The sequence below is a fragment of the Sarcophilus harrisii genome, chromosome 6 (assembly GCF_902635505.1).
Source record: "Sarcophilus harrisii chromosome 6, mSarHar1.11, whole genome shotgun sequence".
NCBI lineage: Eukaryota > Metazoa > Chordata > Mammalia > Dasyuromorphia > Dasyuridae > Sarcophilus > Sarcophilus harrisii.
In genome coordinates, this window is record NC_045431.1 from 26,599,579 (window position 1) to 26,620,847 (window position 21,269).

At 37.8% G+C, this 21,269-nt stretch overlaps 1 protein-coding gene across 7 annotated transcripts in view; it reads left to right on the forward strand.

The window, feature by feature from the left end:
• TBC1D1 (TBC1 domain family member 1) overlaps positions 1-21,269 on the forward strand; it is a 224,040-nt gene that overhangs the window by 17,200 nt on the left and 185,571 nt on the right. For all 7 annotated transcript variants that reach the window (XM_031941268.1, XM_031941273.1, XM_031941274.1 and 4 more), the window contains exon 2: positions 6,526-7,041. In XM_031941268.1, coding sequence (XP_031797128.1) covers positions 6,625-7,041 — 417 coding nt within the window. In that variant the 5' untranslated portion in view covers positions 6,526-6,624. The remainder of the gene's footprint in view (positions 1-6,525; positions 7,042-21,269) is intronic.

A 21,269-nucleotide genomic window follows, 5' to 3' on the forward strand; every position in this document is an offset into this window, starting at 1 on the left:
CTCAAAAGTTTAGAAAATATAAAATCCTGCTGTACTTATTGGTTGCCAATTTTGTAAAAAAAAGCATCTGACTTGGGTAACAAAATAGAGCCTTTAAAGGCTTTACACAGAAAAAGCTAAAGTCATATAAATGTTTTTGATGGATGTGATTGTGATGATAACTTTGCTCACTGATCCCACTGAGTATTAAAATCAAATGGGGCATAAAACAGGGAGACACATGCTCATGAAAGATGTGTGCTAGTATCACGGAAGATGTCCTATGATAGAAGCCAAAGAGAAGCATATTCTCCCACCAGACTCTTCAAACATTCCCATTTGCAAATGAAATTGTTCATCAAATCCTAAAACTGCACAAAATGTTCTGGGAGAGAGAGACTGATTTATCTATCCCCTTTGGAAATGTGAAGTGGGTTAAAACCGGTTCTATTCCACACTATCAAGTCAGGATGTGGTTAATCCATGGATTTCTGTCTCTCTCTGTCTCTTGGACAATGAGCTGAGCCTCCAATTGTTTAATAGCACAGGACTGGCTTGTGCTTAGGAAATTGATAGGACCTTAGTATTTAGAACTTGATGAGACCTTAGAAAATATTTATTCAAACTATCCTGCTTCATGTATTAGGAAATGGAGACGTAGAAAGGACAATTTGTAGAAGGTTATACTGGTAATAAATAGTGGGCAGGATTCCTTTTTATTAAGAGTTTTCAGTGAGCTTTAACTGCTTATTGCTTATTACTTAGTTAACTACTTATTGACTCTTTGACACTAAGATTCTCCTCTTTATCATGGAACACCAGTCTCAGAAATATCAAAATTATAAGGAACACAAGGGACGATGGGAAGAGACTGGTTGGATTTATGTAGCCTGCAGCATGGTATCTGTGATGAATATTGCTCACAAAATGTTTTGATGGAGAATTAGCACCAGAAAGAGAGAAGGGCTAGTTATGATGGTGTGAATAAAAGCTTGAATATCACTGAGATAATGAAATAACCATTGGATGTGGAGAATTTATGGAAAGTTGCATAAAAAGTCATGTAGGATGAGGAGACTTGTGAAAGGATGTGATCTGTACAAGGGGAGGAAACCTGGCTTTATCAAAGTAGTTAAATAAACTCTTGGTAAGACCTAGCCGTGATGCTACTTTAGGAAACACAGTCTTCAGGCTGAGGGTAGGAGCCATAAGCTACACCTGTGCAGATGAGTAAAGAGCAAAGAGCAGAACTCTCTTGGTCTTTGGCCAGTTGAATGTATAAGAGAGAATCTTGTCTTAGGGTGAGGCTGTTATAATATTTATACTAATTGCTCAGGTCAAAGAGAGGCAGCTTCTGGTCTTAAAGTAAACCTGAATCCAAACCCTACTTCTGACAAAAGCTGGCCTTGGGTCCCTGGGTAAATTATTTAACATCTCAATATTCTCAGACTATTGTATAAACTGATTGCTAGAGAAAATTCCTCACTTGGAGCTACTTTAATTGATGAAATTAGAGTTACAGTTTCAAACAAAAAAACAAAAAATAGGATATTTCTATATTAGTTTCATGTACCTTTATCTTATCTTCCCAATAAGATCTCAAGCATTTTATAGGTTTCATGGCTTAGCTAAGAGTAGGGATATGGTGGGTATTGTCTCATACTGTTCAGTTCAATCCCAGAAATACATGTTTATTTCTTTCAAATATATGGTAACTTCAAGTTAAATTGTATTGATAGAAGTAAGAACTAATATAATGTTGATGAAAACTGCTGTAGTGCCTAGGTAAGAATCAATTGAAAATATATCTAAATTGCTCATAGGCCAATGTGTACTGCATTTAAGATTCTGTTAAGTATTTGAAAATATTTAGTTTTCCTTAGCAAGCTGGATAATTCCTAGCTTTGTCGTTTGTGCTTTATCTGCTTTAGTCAAAGGTTTTTTCAAAGAGGATGCAAAAGTAAATTTCAGCCTAGTTGGAATGGTCGTAAATCCTGAATTAGTAGGATTACCAGCATTTTTGCTTTCCTGCCAAAGATTTTGCTGAGGTATTGACAGCTATATTTCTGTTGATGCTATAAATCTTCTATGGATTTCCTTAGAATTTAAAATTTTAACTTGTAAAACTAAGGTTGTATTGTTACTATTACTGTTAGAAAGCTGAAAACTTGAGTAGGTTAAATACTTATTTTATTTGCAAATTGGTTTCCACTATGACTGAATTAATTGAATTTATTAGTTATATTATTATGATATAGACCAAAGCTTCTTAAACTGTGGGTTGTGACCCCACATGGGGTTCTATAACTGAATGTAGAGGTACCAAAATTATAATTTGTTATCAGCAAATTTTTGATTTCTATACCTATTTTATATACCTATATTCCTGGGATTATGTAAAAATTTCTTGGGCAAAAAGGGTTCATAAGTGGGAAAAGTTTAAGAAATCCTAGTATAGACCTACTTTGAATAGTTGATCAGATTACAAGAAAATGGAAAGTAGTTTATTGTGCCTGTTACTATCATGTTTAAAACCATGCTATAATACTTGCTAAAATTTTATAATATTTGTTGAATGGATGGATTATTTAATTAATGTCTTTTTTTAAAAAATTAATTTTTTTCAACAAACAACAATCTATTTTTTTTCCTCCCATAAAAAAAACAACCAACCAAACAAACAAAAAACCCTTGTAATTAATAAGGATAGTCCAACAAAATACATTCTCTCATTGGCCATGTTCAAAAATATCTTTTTCAGTCTGCACTTGGAGTCTATCACCTCACTGTCAGGAGATGTGGAACATGTTTCATCATTGCATTAATATCCTTTGTAATAATGTAGGACATTCCTCTTCCCCAATCTTGGGATTAGCAACTGTCAACAGATTAAAACTTTAAAATAGATTTAGTTACAGAAGCGAAAATTGAGCCAGATATTCCATGGGTCTTGTCATCTGAATGAAAAAAAAAAAATACAGCTTTTTATTTTTATTTTTTTATTTAATAGCCTTTTATTTACAGGATATATACATGGGTAACTTTACAGCATTAACAATTGCCAAACCTCTTGTTCCAATTTTTCACCTCTTACCCCCCCCCACCCCCTCCCCTAAATGGCAGGATGACCAGTAGATGTTAAATATATTAAAATATAACTTAGATACACAATAAGTATACATGACCAAAACATTATTTTGCTGTACAAAAAGAATCAGACTCTGAATTATTGTACAATTAGCTTGTGAAGGAAATCAAAAATGCAGGTGTGCATAAATATAGGGATTGGGAATTCAATGTAATGGTTTTTAGTCATCTCCCAGAGTTCTTTTTCTGGGTATAGCTAGTTCAGTTCATTACTGCTCCATTAGAAATGATTTGGTTGATCTCGTTGCTGAGGATGACCTGATCCATCAGAAATGGTCATCATCTAGTATTGTTGTTGAAGTATATAATGATCTCCTGGTCCTGCTCATTTCACTCAGCATCAGTTCATGTAAGTCTCTCCAGGCCTTTCTGAAATCATCCTGTTGGTCATTTCTTACAGAACAGTAATATTCCATAATTTTCATACACCACAATTTATTCAGCCATTCTCCAACTGATGGACATCCATTCAGTTTCCAGTTTCTAGCCACTACAAAAAGGGCTGCCACAAACATTCGTGCACATACAGGTCCTTCCCTTCTTTATAATCTCTTTGGGATATAATCCCAGTAGTAACACTGCTGGATCAAAGGGTATGCACAGTTTGATAACTTTTTGAGCATAGTTCCAAACTACTCTCCAAAATGGTTGGATTCGTTCACAACTCCACCAACAATGAATCAATGTCCCAGTTTTCCCACATCCCCTCCAACAATCATCATTATTTTTCCTGTCATCTTAGCCAATCTGACAGGTGTGTAGTGGTATCTTAGAGTTGTCTTAATTTGCATTTCTCTGATTAATAATGACTTGGAGCATCTTTTCATATGACTAGAAATAGTTTCCATTTCTTCATCTGAGAATTGTCTGTTCATATCCTTTGACCATTTTTCAATTGGAGAATGGCTTGATTTTTTATAAATTAGAGTTAATTCTCTATATATTTTGGAAATGAGGCCTTTATCAGAACCTTTGACTGTAAAAATATTTTCCCAGTTTATTGCTTCCCTTCTAATCTTGTCTGCATTAGTTTTGTTTGTACAAAAGCTTTTCAGTTTGGTATAATCGAAATTTTCTATTTTGTGATCAGTAATGATCTCTAGTTCTGCTTTGGTCATAAAGACCTTCCCCTTCCACAGGTCTGAGAGGTAAACTATCCTATGTTCCTCTAATTTATTAATAATTTCATTCTTTATGCCTAGGTCATGAACCCATTTTGACCTTATCTTGGTGTACGGCGTTAAGTATGGATCAATGCCTAGTTTCTGCCATATTAGTTTCCAATTTTCCCAGCAATTTTTATCAAACAGTAAGTTCTTATCCCAAAAGCTGGGAAATACAGCTTTTTAAAAAAGAGAATTAGATGTTTGAAAATGACTTTTGTAAAATCTCCAAGAATAGCAATCCCCAAATGTAAAACAAACAAAAAACTTGAATTATGTTATCAGATATCTAAATTAGATGTGGATGTTATCATCAGATTTTTTAATTAAAATTCAACTTGAAATGTATTCTAGCTCCTCCATCAACATTCCCTTCTGCTGTCTCTTCTCTGTGTGGTGGGGTGACCCTGGGCTTTCCATGCCATGCCGGCAGCATGCAAGCTTGGGCATTTTCTAGGAAGCTGGAACGGCTTTGAGTACAGGTCTGGTAGAACTGTATGTCTCTTATCTGAGGACCAACTGAACTCAGTTTGGAAAGGATTGGTGCTAGGGTGGCTGCCAAGGAACACATTTATTTATTTATTTATTTATTTATGTTGAAAATTATCTGCAAAGTTGTAGAGGGTTTTTACTCAGTTGGCTAGTCAGTCAGTAAGTATATATTAAGTTTACATGTCAAGAATTGTGCTAAGTGGGGATACAGATGCAAAAAAGATTGTTCTTGCCCTCAAGGAGCTTCCAATCTAATAGAGAAATACAACACAAAAAAGGAAGCTGAAAAGGAGTTGTGGGGAGAAGATACTCAGCACTGGGACGTGATGGAGAAATCCACTGAACTCCAAAAGCCTTCAGAACCAAGTGGGAAATGAAGAGATGGCTCTCTTGGGCCCACTTCTTACATGGAGCTTATTGGAGTTCTTGACTGCTCCCATAAATTGGAGGGACTGCACTTACTGATGTGGTATAAGTACCAAGGAGTAATGAAACAAAATATAGCCACTGAAATATTGACATACACACATATGTATAAATGTTTAAGTATAAAATAGCCACATATAATGGATATTTATTTTTATGGAAGTACACAACTTATAATAAGAAAGAAGCCACTAGGACCAAATTTCAAATCCAAATTTCAGAGAAATTGTTTTTGGATGTATATCTTTTAAGAAAAAGAGATTTCAGAGGATTATTTTTAATTCATCTAAAGATTGAAGGTTATCAATCACCTATTTCCTTAAGGAATCTATGTCTCAAAATTAGTTTATTAATTCATGGATAAAACAATATTTCTTCTCTGAGTAAATAACCATTTTTCTGGGTTTTAAAATTTTAAATCATAAATATATTGAATGTGGTTGCCTTTAACTTTTATTTTTGGAAATACAACTTAAATAGATGGCAAAGGGAGTAGAATACTGAGCTTAGAGGAAGAAAGACCCAAGTTTAAGTCCTAGCTCAGAAGTTTACCACCCATCTGACCTTGGTCCTAATTCCTTGTGTTAATAGCAGCCTGATGAAAAATTTTATGATAACATCCACATTCACTTTAGCTTATCTTGCTTGATCTTAGTTTCCTCATCTGAAAAATGAAGAGGTTAAACTTGGGGGTTTCCTGGATTTCTTCCAGGTCCAAACCTGGGATGCTGTGTATTAAAGACTTTCAGGCAAATCACCAAATTATTTTATTCTTATGTTTCAAACCTTTGGTAATGGCTTTTATGCTAGAATCTTTACAATGGTCTTGTCCAGTGGTGTTTTGTAACCTTGTTGTTCAGTTATGTCTGATTCTACACGACCTCATTTGGGGTTTTCTTGGTAAAGATAATGTGGTTTGCCATTTCCTTCTCCAGCATATTCCCATTTGAAGCAACTGAATCACTTGTCCAGGGTCACAGCTAGCAAGTATTTGGGGCAGGCTCTGAATTCAGATGTTCCCAACTCTAGGCCTGATGTTCTATTCACTGTACCACCTAGACCACCAGCATAGATTTTGATATCTGTACTTTTGAAGAGCTTTTTCTTCTGAGATTGATTTAGTCCAGCACTTAACTCTTTGTGTTAATTTAACTTTATACTTCAGTTCTGTTGGAGAAGGAAATAGCAAACCATTCCGGTATCTTTTCCAAGGAAAACCCAAATGGGATCATGTCTACATTTCGTGACTGAAAAATGACTCCACAAAACAAGGAAGTTTTATATGATTATGAAATTGTCGTCATCTCTTTCTTTTCAGAGTTCTGTGTCAGAAGTAAAAGATTTGCTTTAAAAAAGAAAAAGAAAAAAGATTCATCTGAAGTAAAAAATCCAGTGGGGACTCTTCTCATTTTCCAAGATGGAGCCCATAACATTTACAGCCAAGAAATACGCATTTCCCAGTGAGATCTCGGTGGACTTTGGCCTCCAGCTGGTGGGCTCGTTGCCCGTCCATTCTCTGACCACCATGCCCATGTTGCCCTGGGTAGTAGCAGAGGTCCGAAGATTCAGTACGGAGCGCCCCAAAAAGGAGCCTGTGGCCAGTCAGGTCCGGCTCTGTGTCTCTCCTGCTTTCCTGAAGTGCGAGCCCGACCCAGGGAAGAGTCAGCAGTGGGACCCGCTGATCTGTTCCAGCATTTTTGAATATAAGCCCCAACAGGTCCACAAACTGATTCATAACAGCCAGGACCCAAGTTACTTTGCTTGTCTGATTAAGGAAGATACGGCGAGTCAGCAGAGCATCTGCTACGTTTTCAAGGCTGATGATCAAACCAAAGTAAGTGGAGGTGGAGGGAGGTCCGGCCCTCAGTGGGTTGTATGGGAATTTTCATAAACTCTATAAGTACGGGGATCTGACCGGAAAGGAGGAAGCCATGTATTTGCCCACGTGTGGCTCCTTTTGGCAGTTGACATTTGTATTATTGTCTTGAATTTCTTATTTATGAAAGAGTATTATTTTATGAGTTCAGGCCATTGGAGTTCTTCAGGGGAAACCTTCTCTAATTGTGGAGTTTTCCTATATTTCCTGGGTTGTTTGGAAGGCAGCTGGTAGTTGTGGGTCTGGATTTCAGTCTATCCCTGTGGTTCATCCTTTGTTTTTCATGAGGACCAATGACATCTCGTGAATGAATTGTACTCAGGGAGGTAGAATTGTATGGTCACCGGCCGTCCTCTCTCTTCCAGAGTCATTCAAGTCCAGTGGCAAGACCAGAGCCAGGATATCCGGTGACAGTCCCTTGTAGGTGAAGAAGGCAGGGCAGAAAAAGGGAGCTTGAGTCAGGGCTTGACTGCCTGGGTCAGGAGATAGGAATCTCAGGGAACTGAGTTTGATCAGGGCCCTTAGTGGGGCCCATCATGTTAATTTGGGTCTAACTGGGGCTGGGGAACTTTTAACTCTGTTAAGTATGTGTGCTTCTGTTTGTGGCACCTGAACACAAGAGAAACCTGTATTTGATGCTTTTCTGCGTTTATCAGCTATGTGACCTAGAAAGATTGCTTATGCTCCAGGCAAAAGATGGAGAAGGAGGAGGCATTTACGAGCTTGTCAGGACAGAAGTGAGAGAGGAGGAGGAGAGTGGGAAAGACTGGGACTGAGTGGAGAAATAGGTAGAGAAAATAGTGGAAGATCAATAGAAATAGTGGAGAAAAAACAGGGGATGGGTTATTGTAGTTTTGATGGTCATCTGAACTTCAGAAAGTGCTGGATAAAACGTCCTTCATTCACAAAAGTGTATCCGAGTCCATTTTTCCCCCTCTGGAAAACTGGCAAACATTGATCAGAATCCCTCAGAGTGCACCCCCGTCACGATCTCAGGGCAGAAAATCGCCCCAGAGATTATTTTTATTTGTCTCTCCCGGGGCCCAGCTCCTAAGGGTTACTAAGAGAGTTATTTTGGTGAGCTGAGAAGAGCGTGAGCCGGGGAATCTGAGGGTTGGGTTGGGTTCTTGACGCTGACATTTACCACTGCCACCGTGACATTAGGCAGGACTTTCCCTTGATGGCTTTTTGAAATGAAGAGATTGGGTTTCTCCCAGGATGATCTCCCGTTGAAGACATTGTCGAGAGGATTCTTGTGAAGGTAAAGGTTGTTCTAGATGGTCTCTGGGGACCGACAGCCGGTAATTTTGTCTAAGGTTAGCTATGTGAGGGGCCAAGTCCATCTGAGTTGGCCAAGATTCATTTTGTGGAGGTCTCAGTTGTTCCTCCTCGCTAAATCTGCCCTGTGCTTTCAAAACTGAGGAGCTTTTTTCCTTTAGCCATTTAATTTTACACTATGAGATATACCATGCACATAACCACTGACATTTCATTTAAAATGATTTATTACACACTATATGCTAATTGAAAAAGTGGATCAGCAAAGGAGATAATAGATTGTGGATAGATCCTTCGGGAATTCAGATCTGGTCTCAGACACTAACTGTGTGACCTTAGCCACTTGAAAACCTCTTTTTGTCTCAGTTTACTCAACTGTAAAATCCAGATAATAACAATAGCCCCTAATAGCAGGGTTGTTGAGAGAATCAAGTAACATAACATTTATTTTAAACACTTCTTGTCTTCCCTGTGCTCCCCATCTCTGTGGCCGATTTCATTTTTTTACCCTTATATGAGTAAGTGCTTACCTTTTTTGTTGTTTGTTTGTTTTCTTATAATTGTCCAAATATTTCTTTAGTTTTGGCTCATTTTGCCTTGACTCTCAGCCAAACCTGGGTTTCCAGAGTTTTTGGAACCAAGAATTTAGTGTTTAATAAATGGCTCTGGGCTTACCTTGACCCAAGCTGAAGGGAAACATATTTCTTTGCTCTGATATTTTTCTGTGAATAATCAATTTTTTTTTTTAGGATTAATACAAGATACATCCTCTTGCTTCTTTATGCCCATGCTTGTGACCCCCAAATATTCCCAAATCTCTGGGACATGTGATCGACACCATTGTCATGTCTTGATCCTAACTGAAGAACTTTGTTCTCCTTGTTACTTTGTTTTACTTGGCAATAATTTTATTAATTTCCATTTTTGCTTCATATTTAAATCCCTTTTAAATAAAAACCCAATTATCTAATCATTTTTGACAGGTTTTACATTCGTCTGCATATCTTATTAATTAGTCATGTTTGTCAGTTGATTATTTTTCTTTAATATTTTAAATCCTGGAAAGAAAAATTATACTGAGTGAATCACCTTTCTTTCTCAGTAAGATTTGCCTGAAGAGCAAAGGGTCTAATTTTCAGACATCTTTATTTTTCTGGCATTCTGCATTTAGTCTTTTTTTTTTTTTTTTTTCATTTATTTTTAAAATCGTTTTTAAATTTAATTTTATATTCAGTTTTTAATTTTCTCCCTTTTTTTCCTACCTCCTGCCCATTAAAAAAGAAAGAAAAACAAAATCTGTGACAAATACATATAGTCATGCCAAATGCCCATGTTAGTCACGTCCACAAAAAAAAAAAGAAAGAAAGAAAGAAAAGAAAACAGGCTTCTATCTGCATTCTGAGCCCATCAAACTCTATCTGGATGTGGCTAGCTTGGTTCATCATGAGTCTTTTGGAACTGTGGTTGATCATGAGGTTGATTAAATTTCTTAAGTCTTTCAGATTTGATTATCATTACAATATTATTATTTTTCTACATTCAGTCTACAAAATGTGATTACTTCAGGCATTTCCTTATTAGTTATCACAATTTTTTATTATAATGATCGGAATCTAAAATAATTTCACAATCTCTATACTTATGAATATATGTACACAGCATATATATATATATATAGTACATATGAAAATATATATCTTATATATAGTAGATATAGAGATAACTATATCTAGGGAAGTAGGGGGTAGTTTTTCTATATAAAACCCCTTTTGAGAGTCTCAAACCTCATCCTGACTCATTTTGTCATTTGGTTTGAGGGTATGACTCAGAGAAATATTACAGGGAACAGTGTACCAGGGTCAGGTAATCAACACTCTGGAAGATGAAGTTCAGTTGCTTGGTGCAAGGTTTGGCAAGGATTCTATTTTTCATCTATAAAAAGAATGTCCAGGACTGCATGAACTCTAAAGCATTTATTGTGAAGTTTAGGCCCATGAGACAGGATTGCATGGTTTATTTTTGACACAGGATAACGAATCTGAGGTCTTCCTTAGCATCAGTCTTATGGAAGATTTTTTTTGGGGGAAAGCTTTAAAAAAAAAAGTTGGTTTTTACTTAATAATAATAAAAAATCACCTATATAGCATTTCATTTTCACCAAATGCTTTATAGATATTTTTTACTATTAGCAGTTGCCACTTTTCTTATTAAAGACTAAAGGAGTGAATCAAATATATAATTGACCTTTAAAATTGATTTGCATCTAAGGATATTTCTTTGGAATACATTTAATAAAATACTTAAGAAAAGCTTTTTGAAATACATCAATCTTATGGTTGCTCGGAGATTTTAGCCTTCCTTTGATATTCCTCCATGCTGCTTATTTTTTACGAAGAGAACTTTTTGATGATGTTGTGTTTCTGAAATATCACGTATTCCATGTTACGTGAGACTGACCATGACATGTGTTATAAGTAGAGAGAGGAGAGAGAGAGCTTACTGAAATGGCCTGAGTCAAGAGACAATGCAATGGATAGAACATTAAATTTGGAATCAGGAAGACCTAATTTTATTACTAGTTGTGATTCAGGTTATGTGTCACTTAACCTTTGTCAGCCTTATTTTCTTCATCTATAAAATGGGAATAATAATAATAGTATCTAACTCACAGAATGTATCCTAAGGATCAAATGAAATTACATTTTAAATGGTTTTGTAAACCTTAGAGTATGATATAAATGCTGGCTCTTATTATTTTTTTCATGAATATCACTTGATTTATAAAAGTGACACATTTTTGAAAAGTTGTAGGTAAAATAAAATTTGTTACAGTGAAACATATTTTAGCATTGACTTAATATTATAAAATTGGAGAAAAATTTATATATCTTTAAAAATCCAAGTGAACGATCTTATAAACTTCAGGAAGAAGTAGGTAAAATAAAGGTTGATTCTTGGGTAATTTGGTGTTAACAGATATTTTTTAAAAAATTACTACCTTCTAGGAGTTATAGTTCTCATGAATATTTTGCTTTATAGAGATCTTCTTAGAGCCATCTTATTTTTAAAATGTAATAAATTTATTTAACTATACATTTATGAAATTCCTGTTATGTGCAAGGCTCCATGTTACACAGAAACCAATTCTTCAAGAAAGGATTGGATGGGGGAGGGACCAAATACACTGAAAAATAAATCCAAGGCAATTTGAAGAGGCAACTGGGCATTGGGGGTGAATCAAGCCTTGAAGAACAATAAGCCTGCTAAGAATTGAGGAAGAAGTATATTCCAGGCTAGGGGGACACATTTTGTGGAGGTGGGAGATAGAATGATGAATTCAGGGATCAGCTAGTGGTTCATTGTGGCTGTCATGAAGAAAAATGATATGGAAAAGGCTGGTACAGCTAGATAGGAGCTGGATTATAGAGGATTTTGAAAACCAGCCTGAGGAATTTGCTTTTTTATTCTAGAGGTAATAGGAAGCCAGTTGAGTTTTTTGAGTAGAAGAGTGAAATAGTAAGTCTACACATCTTAAGGAGATTACTTTGGCAACTGTGGGAGGATGGACTGGAAATGAGAAGAGATTGAAATACACCAAGATGTCAAATGACTAAGAAAAAAATTTAGATTCTATTATTATATATTGTAATTGTTAGAAAATTAGATCCAGCTCAAGAATCCTTCAACATGGCTTCTTGAAAACTCCATCCAGGTGGATCAATGGCTATTCCAAGCCTCTCCATTCTGAACCCCTATGTGTTATATTATCTCCCAAGATAAACCAGTTTTAAAACATGGAATCCATCAGTAAAGGTCAGGCAATAAGACAGAACACCAAGTTAAATAACAAAGACATGAAGGAACATTCTCTCAGGTTACCACCTTGGGAAAGGGAATATTTCTAGTCCAGAAAACGCTCAGGGGTCTGCTCTAGCTGTCTTTGAAGCTGCTGCCTGTTGTTTCCCTGGAGAATTGTCACTATCATTGACCACTTCCCCGAATTAACAGTTGTTAAGCAATGGATATTTATAGAACTCTCGGTGAGCCAGCCCGTGTCCTTCGGGAATGGTCAGCTCTTTTTATGGGGCAGACTTAGGGCTACACACCTAGCCAGCACATCAAAAGTTCTTTAGGTCAAATGTGTCTTTTATTACCTTGCTTTTTCCTCATTGGAAACTCCTGGGAAAGGGAGGGGTGTTGCTCCTTGAAATTTAAATTTGGGTGCCTAAGATCCTTTGGATTCCCATCATTACCTAATTTTTGGACCATGAAATTTATCTGTCATTTTACCAGGTAATATCCAAGAGCTGAGATAGAGCTGGTAATTTTTGCCTTGCTTTCTAGAAGTTACAACCAAATTGTTTCCCTTTTTAAGAAATTAATGTATTTGTAAAAATTTTGGCCATGTTAAAATTCTGGTTAACCTTGATATTATCTATGAATTAACCAAAAAATTCATTTACATGCCGATCTACCACCCCACACTATATCTTGGCATTCAGGTTAATCAAAGTTTTATTGAGTTATAATTCTGAATTGATACAATAAGCACAGATGATCAGAGGATCTTGAGAAAGGTCTCAGAAAGAATATAGGCTTTTAAAAATCTTTCTTATTGACATCTTTTGTGTTTTATCACCATCATTTCTGAATATAAGCCTCCCTTTCCTCTACCAAGAAAGCAATCCATTTTTTTTATAATATCTTTTTATTTTTTCAAATACACACAATGATAGTTTTCAACATTCACCTTTGCAAAATTTTGTGTCCCAAAGTTTTTTCCCTTGCTCTCCTCCTCCCTCTTCCCCTAGACAGCAAGCTATTCAATATAGGTTAAACATGTGCAGTTCTTTTAAACATATTTCCGTATTCATCATGCTGGGCAAGAAAAATCAGATTTAAAAATGAGAAAGGAAAAAATCAAGCAGATAGTAACAAAAGGTGAAAAGAAATACTCTGTTTTGATCCACATGCAGTCTCTATAATTCTCTCTCTGGTTGTGGATAGCTCTCTCCATCACAAGTCTATTGGAATTGTCCTGATAATTCCTTGTTGAATTGAGCCTTCAATGTTGAAAGGAGCCTCCTTGTTGAAAAGAACCACAGTTGATCTTCCCCTAATCTTTTGCTGTGTACGGTGCTCTCCTGGTTCTGCTCACTTCACTTAGCATCCTAAGTCTTTCCAGGCTTTTTGGAAATTATTTCTTACAGAACAACAATATTCCATGGCATTCATAGACCATAACTTCTCAGCCATTCCCCAGAGGATGGGCATCCACTCAGTTTCCAGTTTCCACAGGGCTGCCACAGACATTTTAAGCAATCCATTTTAACAAAGATAGCAAGTAAAGATGAAAAAAAGCATTTCAGCAAAACCACTGAGTATGATGGAACACACAATGCTAGAGACTTGTTTCGGGGAGACAGCCGTTGTGGTTCTTGTCAGGGCCAGATGCCTCCAGAGCTGTGGGCATTTTATTAAGGAATGGAATCTGCTGTATTCTATGTGGCTCGCTCAGTGGGAAGATGGATAAACAATCCCTTACATGGCTCGGGGACTCAGGGGGGAATCGGTACCTCTTGCCTCTTACCTTGGCTCGAGTCCCTGAATCTCAGTCCTTGGATTTCTCTGGACTTGCCTCCTCGATACTGCTCAGACCTTTATCTTGTTGGGATGCCTCCCGTTGGGTACCAGCCTCCCAGGCAAACCTGTCCTGACTGGCTTTGCTGCAGCCACCCGTCCCACCCAGTGTGGGCTGGAGGCACCTTAGCTGCCTTTGCTTCCATTATCCTAGCAGTGGGAATGGTAGGCACCAAGGCTTTTGTGACTCATTTATGATTGTGGGTGGAAGAGCCAGAACAAGGATGAAGGTCTCTCAGCTCAGAATTCTTTCCATCAGGTCCTTCTTACGTGGATTTTACTTTCTTAGGGATGATTTCTTTGTTGCTAGAAAGCTGCCTTCATGGTTAAGTCTTTGAGATCCGTAGTGGAAGGGGCACCTCAGGAACAATATTGTTCATCCTCCTCATTTATTGATGAGGAAGACAATTACTTATCCAGGGTCACACAGCTAACCAGAGGCAGAGGCCGGAGTTGGACTTTCCTATTGTATGAAACTGAGTCTAGATTTGCACAAACATTTTACTTGCAGACTCTTCTCATAGGCAGACAGTACACACACGGCTAAATGTTTTCTCTATGGTTAGTTAATTGTTTGTATGGAGATTTTCCTTTATCAGATAAATGTTTCCAATTTCTAAGATTCTCTCAGACCATTTTGTTCTGGACAAATTGTTGTTTGCCTTTTTTCCCCAAAAGGACCATGATAGCAGGAAGAGGACGCCATAGCCTGCAAGTGAATTGGATTTCAGTGAGGGAAGGCTGGGCAAGGTCACCTGCCTCACTTTCCCCTCCAGAGCCAGCTGGGTCCAAATTCAAGAGACTAATTATCCAAGTCATTTAAGTTCTACATTCGCTGCTGAGGTGGAATAATTCCTCAAACTAAGACAATTTATCTGGACATTCATTATTGGTCAGATTACTTAGACGGTTGCTCAGATTGGCTGAGAGCCCAAAATAACCATCTGATTACTTTGTTGTTGCAACTATAATGTTTAATCTCAAACAAAAGATAATATTTTAACTGAGTGAAGACTCATAACATGATTCATAACCTGAAGAAAACTGGGGACATGTTGAGCATGCAGATGAATCAGTGTCACAGATGTGTGTTATGAGTTTGGAAGTACCTTGCCTAAACTTGATATAGAAACTGGAATTCTAAAATCTATGACACTCTCCTTCCACTGTCATTGGGAGCTTCTTAAGGATGTCCAAAGGATTATTTGCTGATGTGGAACAGGCATGGGGGTGGCATGGGGGGCTGCGGAGGTGCCCTGGCCTTTCTATGTGAGAAAAAGAATTGTGAAATATTGTTTTACATTGGGAAATGGAACATAAAAATAATAAGTGATATTTCTATAATGCTTTAAAGGTTTAAAAGGGCTTTACGAACACTGTCTTACTTGAGCCTCTTGGGGGAGATAACACGGGTAATAGTTATGTCTATTTTTACAAAGGAAGAACCAGACTCAGAAAGGAAAGAGAGGGACGGAGGGGGAGAGAGAGAGAGAGAGAGAGAGAGAGAGAGAGAGAGAGAGAGAGATGGATGGGTGGATAGGCAGGTAGACAGATACAGAAGTGGATAGATGAATGAATGGATAGATAAACGGATGGATGGAGAAATAGGTGGATGGAGAGAAATGGATGGATGGATAGATAGATGGAGAAATAAATCGATGGATATATTAAATAGATAGATAGATAGATTGATAGATAGATAGGGAGATAGATGGATGGATGGATAGAGGTAGATGGATAAATAGATAGGTGAATGGAGAGATAAATGGATGGATGGATGGATGGATGGATAGATAGGTAGATGGATAAATAGATGGAGAGATAAATGGATGTATAGATAGATAGATAGATAGATGGGGAGATGGATGGATGGATGGATGGATAAATAGGTGGATGGAGAGATAAATGGATGAGTGGATGGATGGATGGATAGATAGATGGAAGGATGGATGGATGGATGAATAGATAGCAATGAAGGAAGAAAGGACTAAAGAAAAGAAGAACAAATGAGAGGAAGAAAGGGAAAAATGGATAAAGAGCAATCAGTCTCCATCAATAAGGGGAATCTTAGCAGAAGGAGCCGGGGAACCTGCTTAATAAACATTTACTACATGCCAGGCCTTATTAAATGGGGGGAATAGAAATACTAGCAAAGGCAACCCCTACCCTTAAGGGAAGAACAGAAATTAAGAAGAAGGATAGAACAGGAAGAAAATAGAGCCTGATAGGGGCTGGAGAGGGAGAGTAGAGAAGAAAGGTTTTAGCACAGGGCCTAGTCTGATAAGGAACAGGTGATCACACAGCTAGTAAATGTTTGATGCTGGATCTGAACCCAGGTATCTCTTCTAGAACTCTTTGTACTGCTCCATTATATCTGCCTCTCCATTATGTAGAATAACCAAGGGTTCAAGTTCAACTATGAATGAGATGCTGCTATGATTTCCATTTTACAGATGAGGAAACTGAGGCAGACAGAGGTCGAATGACTTGCCTAGAATTACCCAGTCAGAAATGTCCAAGGTTGAATTTGCATTCAGACCTGGAATCCAGGCCCAGCTCTCTGTCTTCTGTGCCACCTTGTTGGTAGAGATTGATTATTCTTTTTCAGAATATTTCTTTCCCTTCAGGGTCTTCTCCTTGAAGAGAATCTGCAACCACGAGTCTCTTGAAGTTAGAATCTCTTAGAACTTTGCATTCTGCAAAGGTCCCTCCTCTCTTATTCTCCTGCCTCTTCTTCCCCTTGCGCAAGGACGGAGCACAGAGCTATCAGTCTCCATCAATAAGGGGAATCTTAGCAGAAGGAGCCGGGGACCTGCTGCAATGTGTTTTCTAGGAGGAAATCCCGACTATCAGTTACATACGGACTTTGGGGTCACCGCTTTATCATTTTGCATCATAATCAATGAGCAAAACAATGGAATCTTACTGTATTTCTATCAGATTTTAATGCATTGGTCACTATCCAAAAGAGTGTTTCTACACTTACTATTGATGACTGACCATCCTTTTAGTTTCAAGTGTCCCTTTTAGCCATAGCCTTTCTGGTGCACAGAAATGATTTCCTACAAAATAGCCAACTGAGACCCCTAAAACCCTCTCTTTTGAACGTTGGCTATATTTTATCTCCTATTGATCAAGCGCCAAGTGTCCCCAGTGGTCAGAAAAGATGTGGTTCCCACCTGATAACTTGGAGATTTAACCGATTTAACCGAGGACGCTGACTTGTGAAATTTCCTCCCTGGAAATGGCGAAGACCATCAGAATATGGACTTGGCAAAAGAAATACTGTAAGAAATTTGGAAAGACTGAGAATGATGTTATCAGACGCTTTCTCTAAAGCGAGCTACTGGAGAAAGCCTTACAGCTTAAGGCTCTTTGGCTTTGATCTTGAATGAGGAGTAATAATTAATCCAGTAAATATTTATTAATTGGCTGCTGTGGCCAACAGCACTGTACTGAGCATGTGTGTGTGTGTGTGTGTGTGTACTATAGTACACAAAATTTCATGATCAGTGCTTTATTGAAATACAAAAATAGATTCTTTGCAAGATCTGGAGTAAGAAGGTCATTACTGTCTCCCCCAAGAGAGTCGTCGAGAGCAGGGAGTATTTTTTCCCTCTGCATTCCCAGTACCTAGCTCAGGGCCTGGCACTTAGGAGATAATATGTTCTTATTAATTGATATTTATACTACTTAATACCTCAGTAAAATGCCTTTGCTGTCAAATTTATGTATCTCCTTTATGGCATGGCGATGGAGACAATGAGTTTTGAAGTTATTACCGTAAATTAGCCACATACTGAGCTTGGGGGTTGGGAGGATGAGTTGTAAGAATCTTGGGATAGTAAAACCTCATTTTTCTATTTCTATATTATCTATAAAACACCTTCCTGATAGCTCTGGGAGGTGGGTAGTGCAGGGCTGATTATTATCCCCGAGTTACAAAGGTGGAAACTGATGCTCAAAGAGATGGTACCCAGCTGAGTGTGGGAGCTAGGATTCAAATGTGGATCTCCTGAATTAGCTGATCTATCTTCCCGGTATTCCGTGCTGCCTAATAAAAGGATCCTTTCCCCCAAATAAAGGCTGGAATATAAATGTAGACTTTGCTTGAATTTTTTTTGAGGAGTTCTTTTGGCTTTCTACTGGATTGCTCTTAGAAATCTGCTATTTCTCTACTTCTCTTCATCTCTAAGTCCTTTTTCTCCAACATTCCTAATTTCCAGCCTATCCAGCAAATCTTCTCATTTCAGAGCCAGTAGGACCTCCTTGCCAGACTTTTGGCTAAATTAATAAGAGCTTGTTCTTCAGACTTTCCCCTGGTGAGCTTCTGGTTCACAGACTCAGCTTTTAATTTCCTTTGTACCGCAGGGATGTTTTATGTGCAACAACACAAGAAGGTAGGTGATATAATTAAGCTTTTAGTGCTGGAAAAGGTCTTTGTGCCATTATGCAAATTAAACGTAATTTCACATAACCACATCAGATGTGGTCAGGCTATATGGCCTGAGCTGGTTGAGTAAAATTTGGCCTCATTTTTCTTCATTATTTCCACTCCCTTAAACTCCATTTAGGGGGAGATTCAAATCCTCTTGCTATTCTAGAAGGGGTCTTCATCTCCACGAATAAGTAGAGAGTTCCATGGCAATGGGCTTTGGTTCAGGAGTTACAAATATAAAGACAATAAGGGAAAATTGAGATGTACTTCGGCCTTTCTGTGAGGCAACTTGATATGAATTTGGGGCATGAGTTTTTTGAAGTTCAGCAGTTTCTGTAGATGTCATATTTCAGCAAATTGTGATAAAATTCCATCTAGAGAGGTCTGGTTCTACCATGTTTTCAAACCAGATTATGCTGGGTAAATATTAGAGAGTGACTGAATTATGCAAGAATTTTCCTGATTCAGGAACGCCTGGTAGAATTAAGTTGTATGGAAAGTTGCAATTCTCAGTTCATTTTTCTTTGCTATCTTTTCCCAGAGTTCTAATAGCTATTTGCTGCTTCTTTCCCCACAGTTCCGTAGTCCCTACGGTAAACTCTTTTGTACTATTTTTTTTTTCTTGTGCTGCCAGTTTGGATTCTTTCTCCCCCACAAATATTGACTGACCTTTTGCAGTTAGTCTGCTTTAGAAAAATTAACATCTTTATTGGCAGCTTTTCCACTGGAAGGAGAGAGTCAAATCCTGCCAGATCTTTCCCCTGGACTCTTGTTGGCAGAGAACCAACTGAGGACCATGAAGCCGAGCTTGGAAGGGTTTCCTCTTCCTAACTGGAAGGACACAGTTCTGCCCTGGTTCTTATGCTGTTCATATGTTCTAATGAAGAGAAAATAAGAGCCAAATGTTTTTAATTACTTATTTATGGGTTATATATAGGGACCATTTTATTTTACTTTGTCCTCAGTGCCTGGTATGTATTAGAAACTTATTAAATGCTTGTTGATTGATTGATTAAGGATGAATGAAAAAGCATGTATTAAGTGCTTACTGTATGCCAGGCACTACAATTAATTGATTAAGGATGAATGGAAAAGCATGTATTAAGTGCTTACTATATTCCAGACACAACAATTGATTAAGGATGAATGAAAAAGCATGTATTAAGTGCTTACTGTATTCCAGGCACTACAATTGATTAAGTAAGGATGAATGGAAAAGCATGTATGAAGTGCTTACTGTATGCCAGACACTATGATTGATTGATTAAGGATGAATCAAAAAGCATGTATTAAGCACTTACTCTATGCCAAGTACTATGTTAAGCACTGGGGATATAAATCCAATACAAATAAGCGCAAGTCAGGTATTACCCTAATGGAACTTTCATTGATATAGCTAGATGACCTATAAGGACGATGGTTGGAGGACCCTGACTGTTGCCTCCTTCTCAGGGATGATAGGGTTGATTTGGTTCCCTTTCTCAGAAGCAGAGTTGTGGAAGGAAGAAGGCCAAATGGGCAGCAGCTTGGGAATGATACAGCAGGAAGCAGCACAGTGGGTTGTGGGTTGGGCAAAGCTTGGCGAATGCCCCCAGTCACAAGCCTGGAGGCCCCAAAGAGGGCCTTGAGATTTAGAAGGACATTGATTTAGAGACTGATATTTCCAAGCATGGCAACTTAGAGATGGTTGGGAAAGTGTTTTCATAATAAGTCTGCTGAGCTGGGGAGGGGGTTCAGTTATTATTACCTCCATTGTATAGATAAGGAAACATATAGGAGGTACAGGCTCATAGAAGATTGTAACTTGCCCAAAATCACACAAGTGGTTAATTAAGTGGCAGAGGGACCTCGTGACTTCCAATCCATACGTTATACCATACATTTCACTGTTTGTTTGTTTTTTACTCATATAAGGCTCTATGCATTATATATTCTGTTATATAAATATATTTATCATAGATATGTGATTTCTAATTTTTATCAGATATATCAAGGAAGGGTGCGTCTCTCACACATTTTGGCTATGTGATTCTGGGAAAGTAATTTCTTCTCAGAGAGTCTCAGTTCACTTTCTAAGACTATAAATGCAAAAAAAGATGCTTCTCTTTTCATATTAATGAGGAAATTCTCCCACCTACACTGGTGACATCACAAGTTTGTTCCCCCCAAAAGTGTGTATTTTTTTCAATTGCAATGACTTTTATTTTAAATACCTCTTGTTCTGGACTTCAAGTTCATAGGAAGTGTTATTAGGAAACTTAAGATAATATATAATATGAAAATGACTTCCTGAGAGGTCCTCATGCTCAGCCTGTGGGGATAAGTGGGGGGGGGGGGGGGAGAGATAAGAAATTGATCCTTTACTCTTGTGCTTTTTTCTATCATTCCTTTGTTGCAAACTGATTTTTCTTTTTAATAAAATTTATGTATAGATACCAATAGAACCACTTTTCCTCCTTTGTAATGACTGCATTAGCACTCTGGATACCTTAGAATCAGCTGGAGTCAGGATAAGCAAAAGTCCTTAGTCTTTTTTCTTGGTCTTTAGAGGTAGGATTGAATTGTATGGAAGCAGAATCTCCATATCGCCCGCCCAGAAGTGACCCTGGCTAGTCTTACTCCACCCCCTAGTCCCTCCTACAATTCTCTGTATACACTTGATAATTGTATCAAGCCAGCACAGAATAGTGGGAAGGGCCATTCCCCAAGCACATGGCCATAGAGTATTGTCCAATTGGTAATTAGCCTTGAGTGCTCAAACCAACCTCAGTGCATCAACTCAAGAGTTTCAGCCCTCTATATCTCCCGCTTTCTTTCGTTTTAGAACACA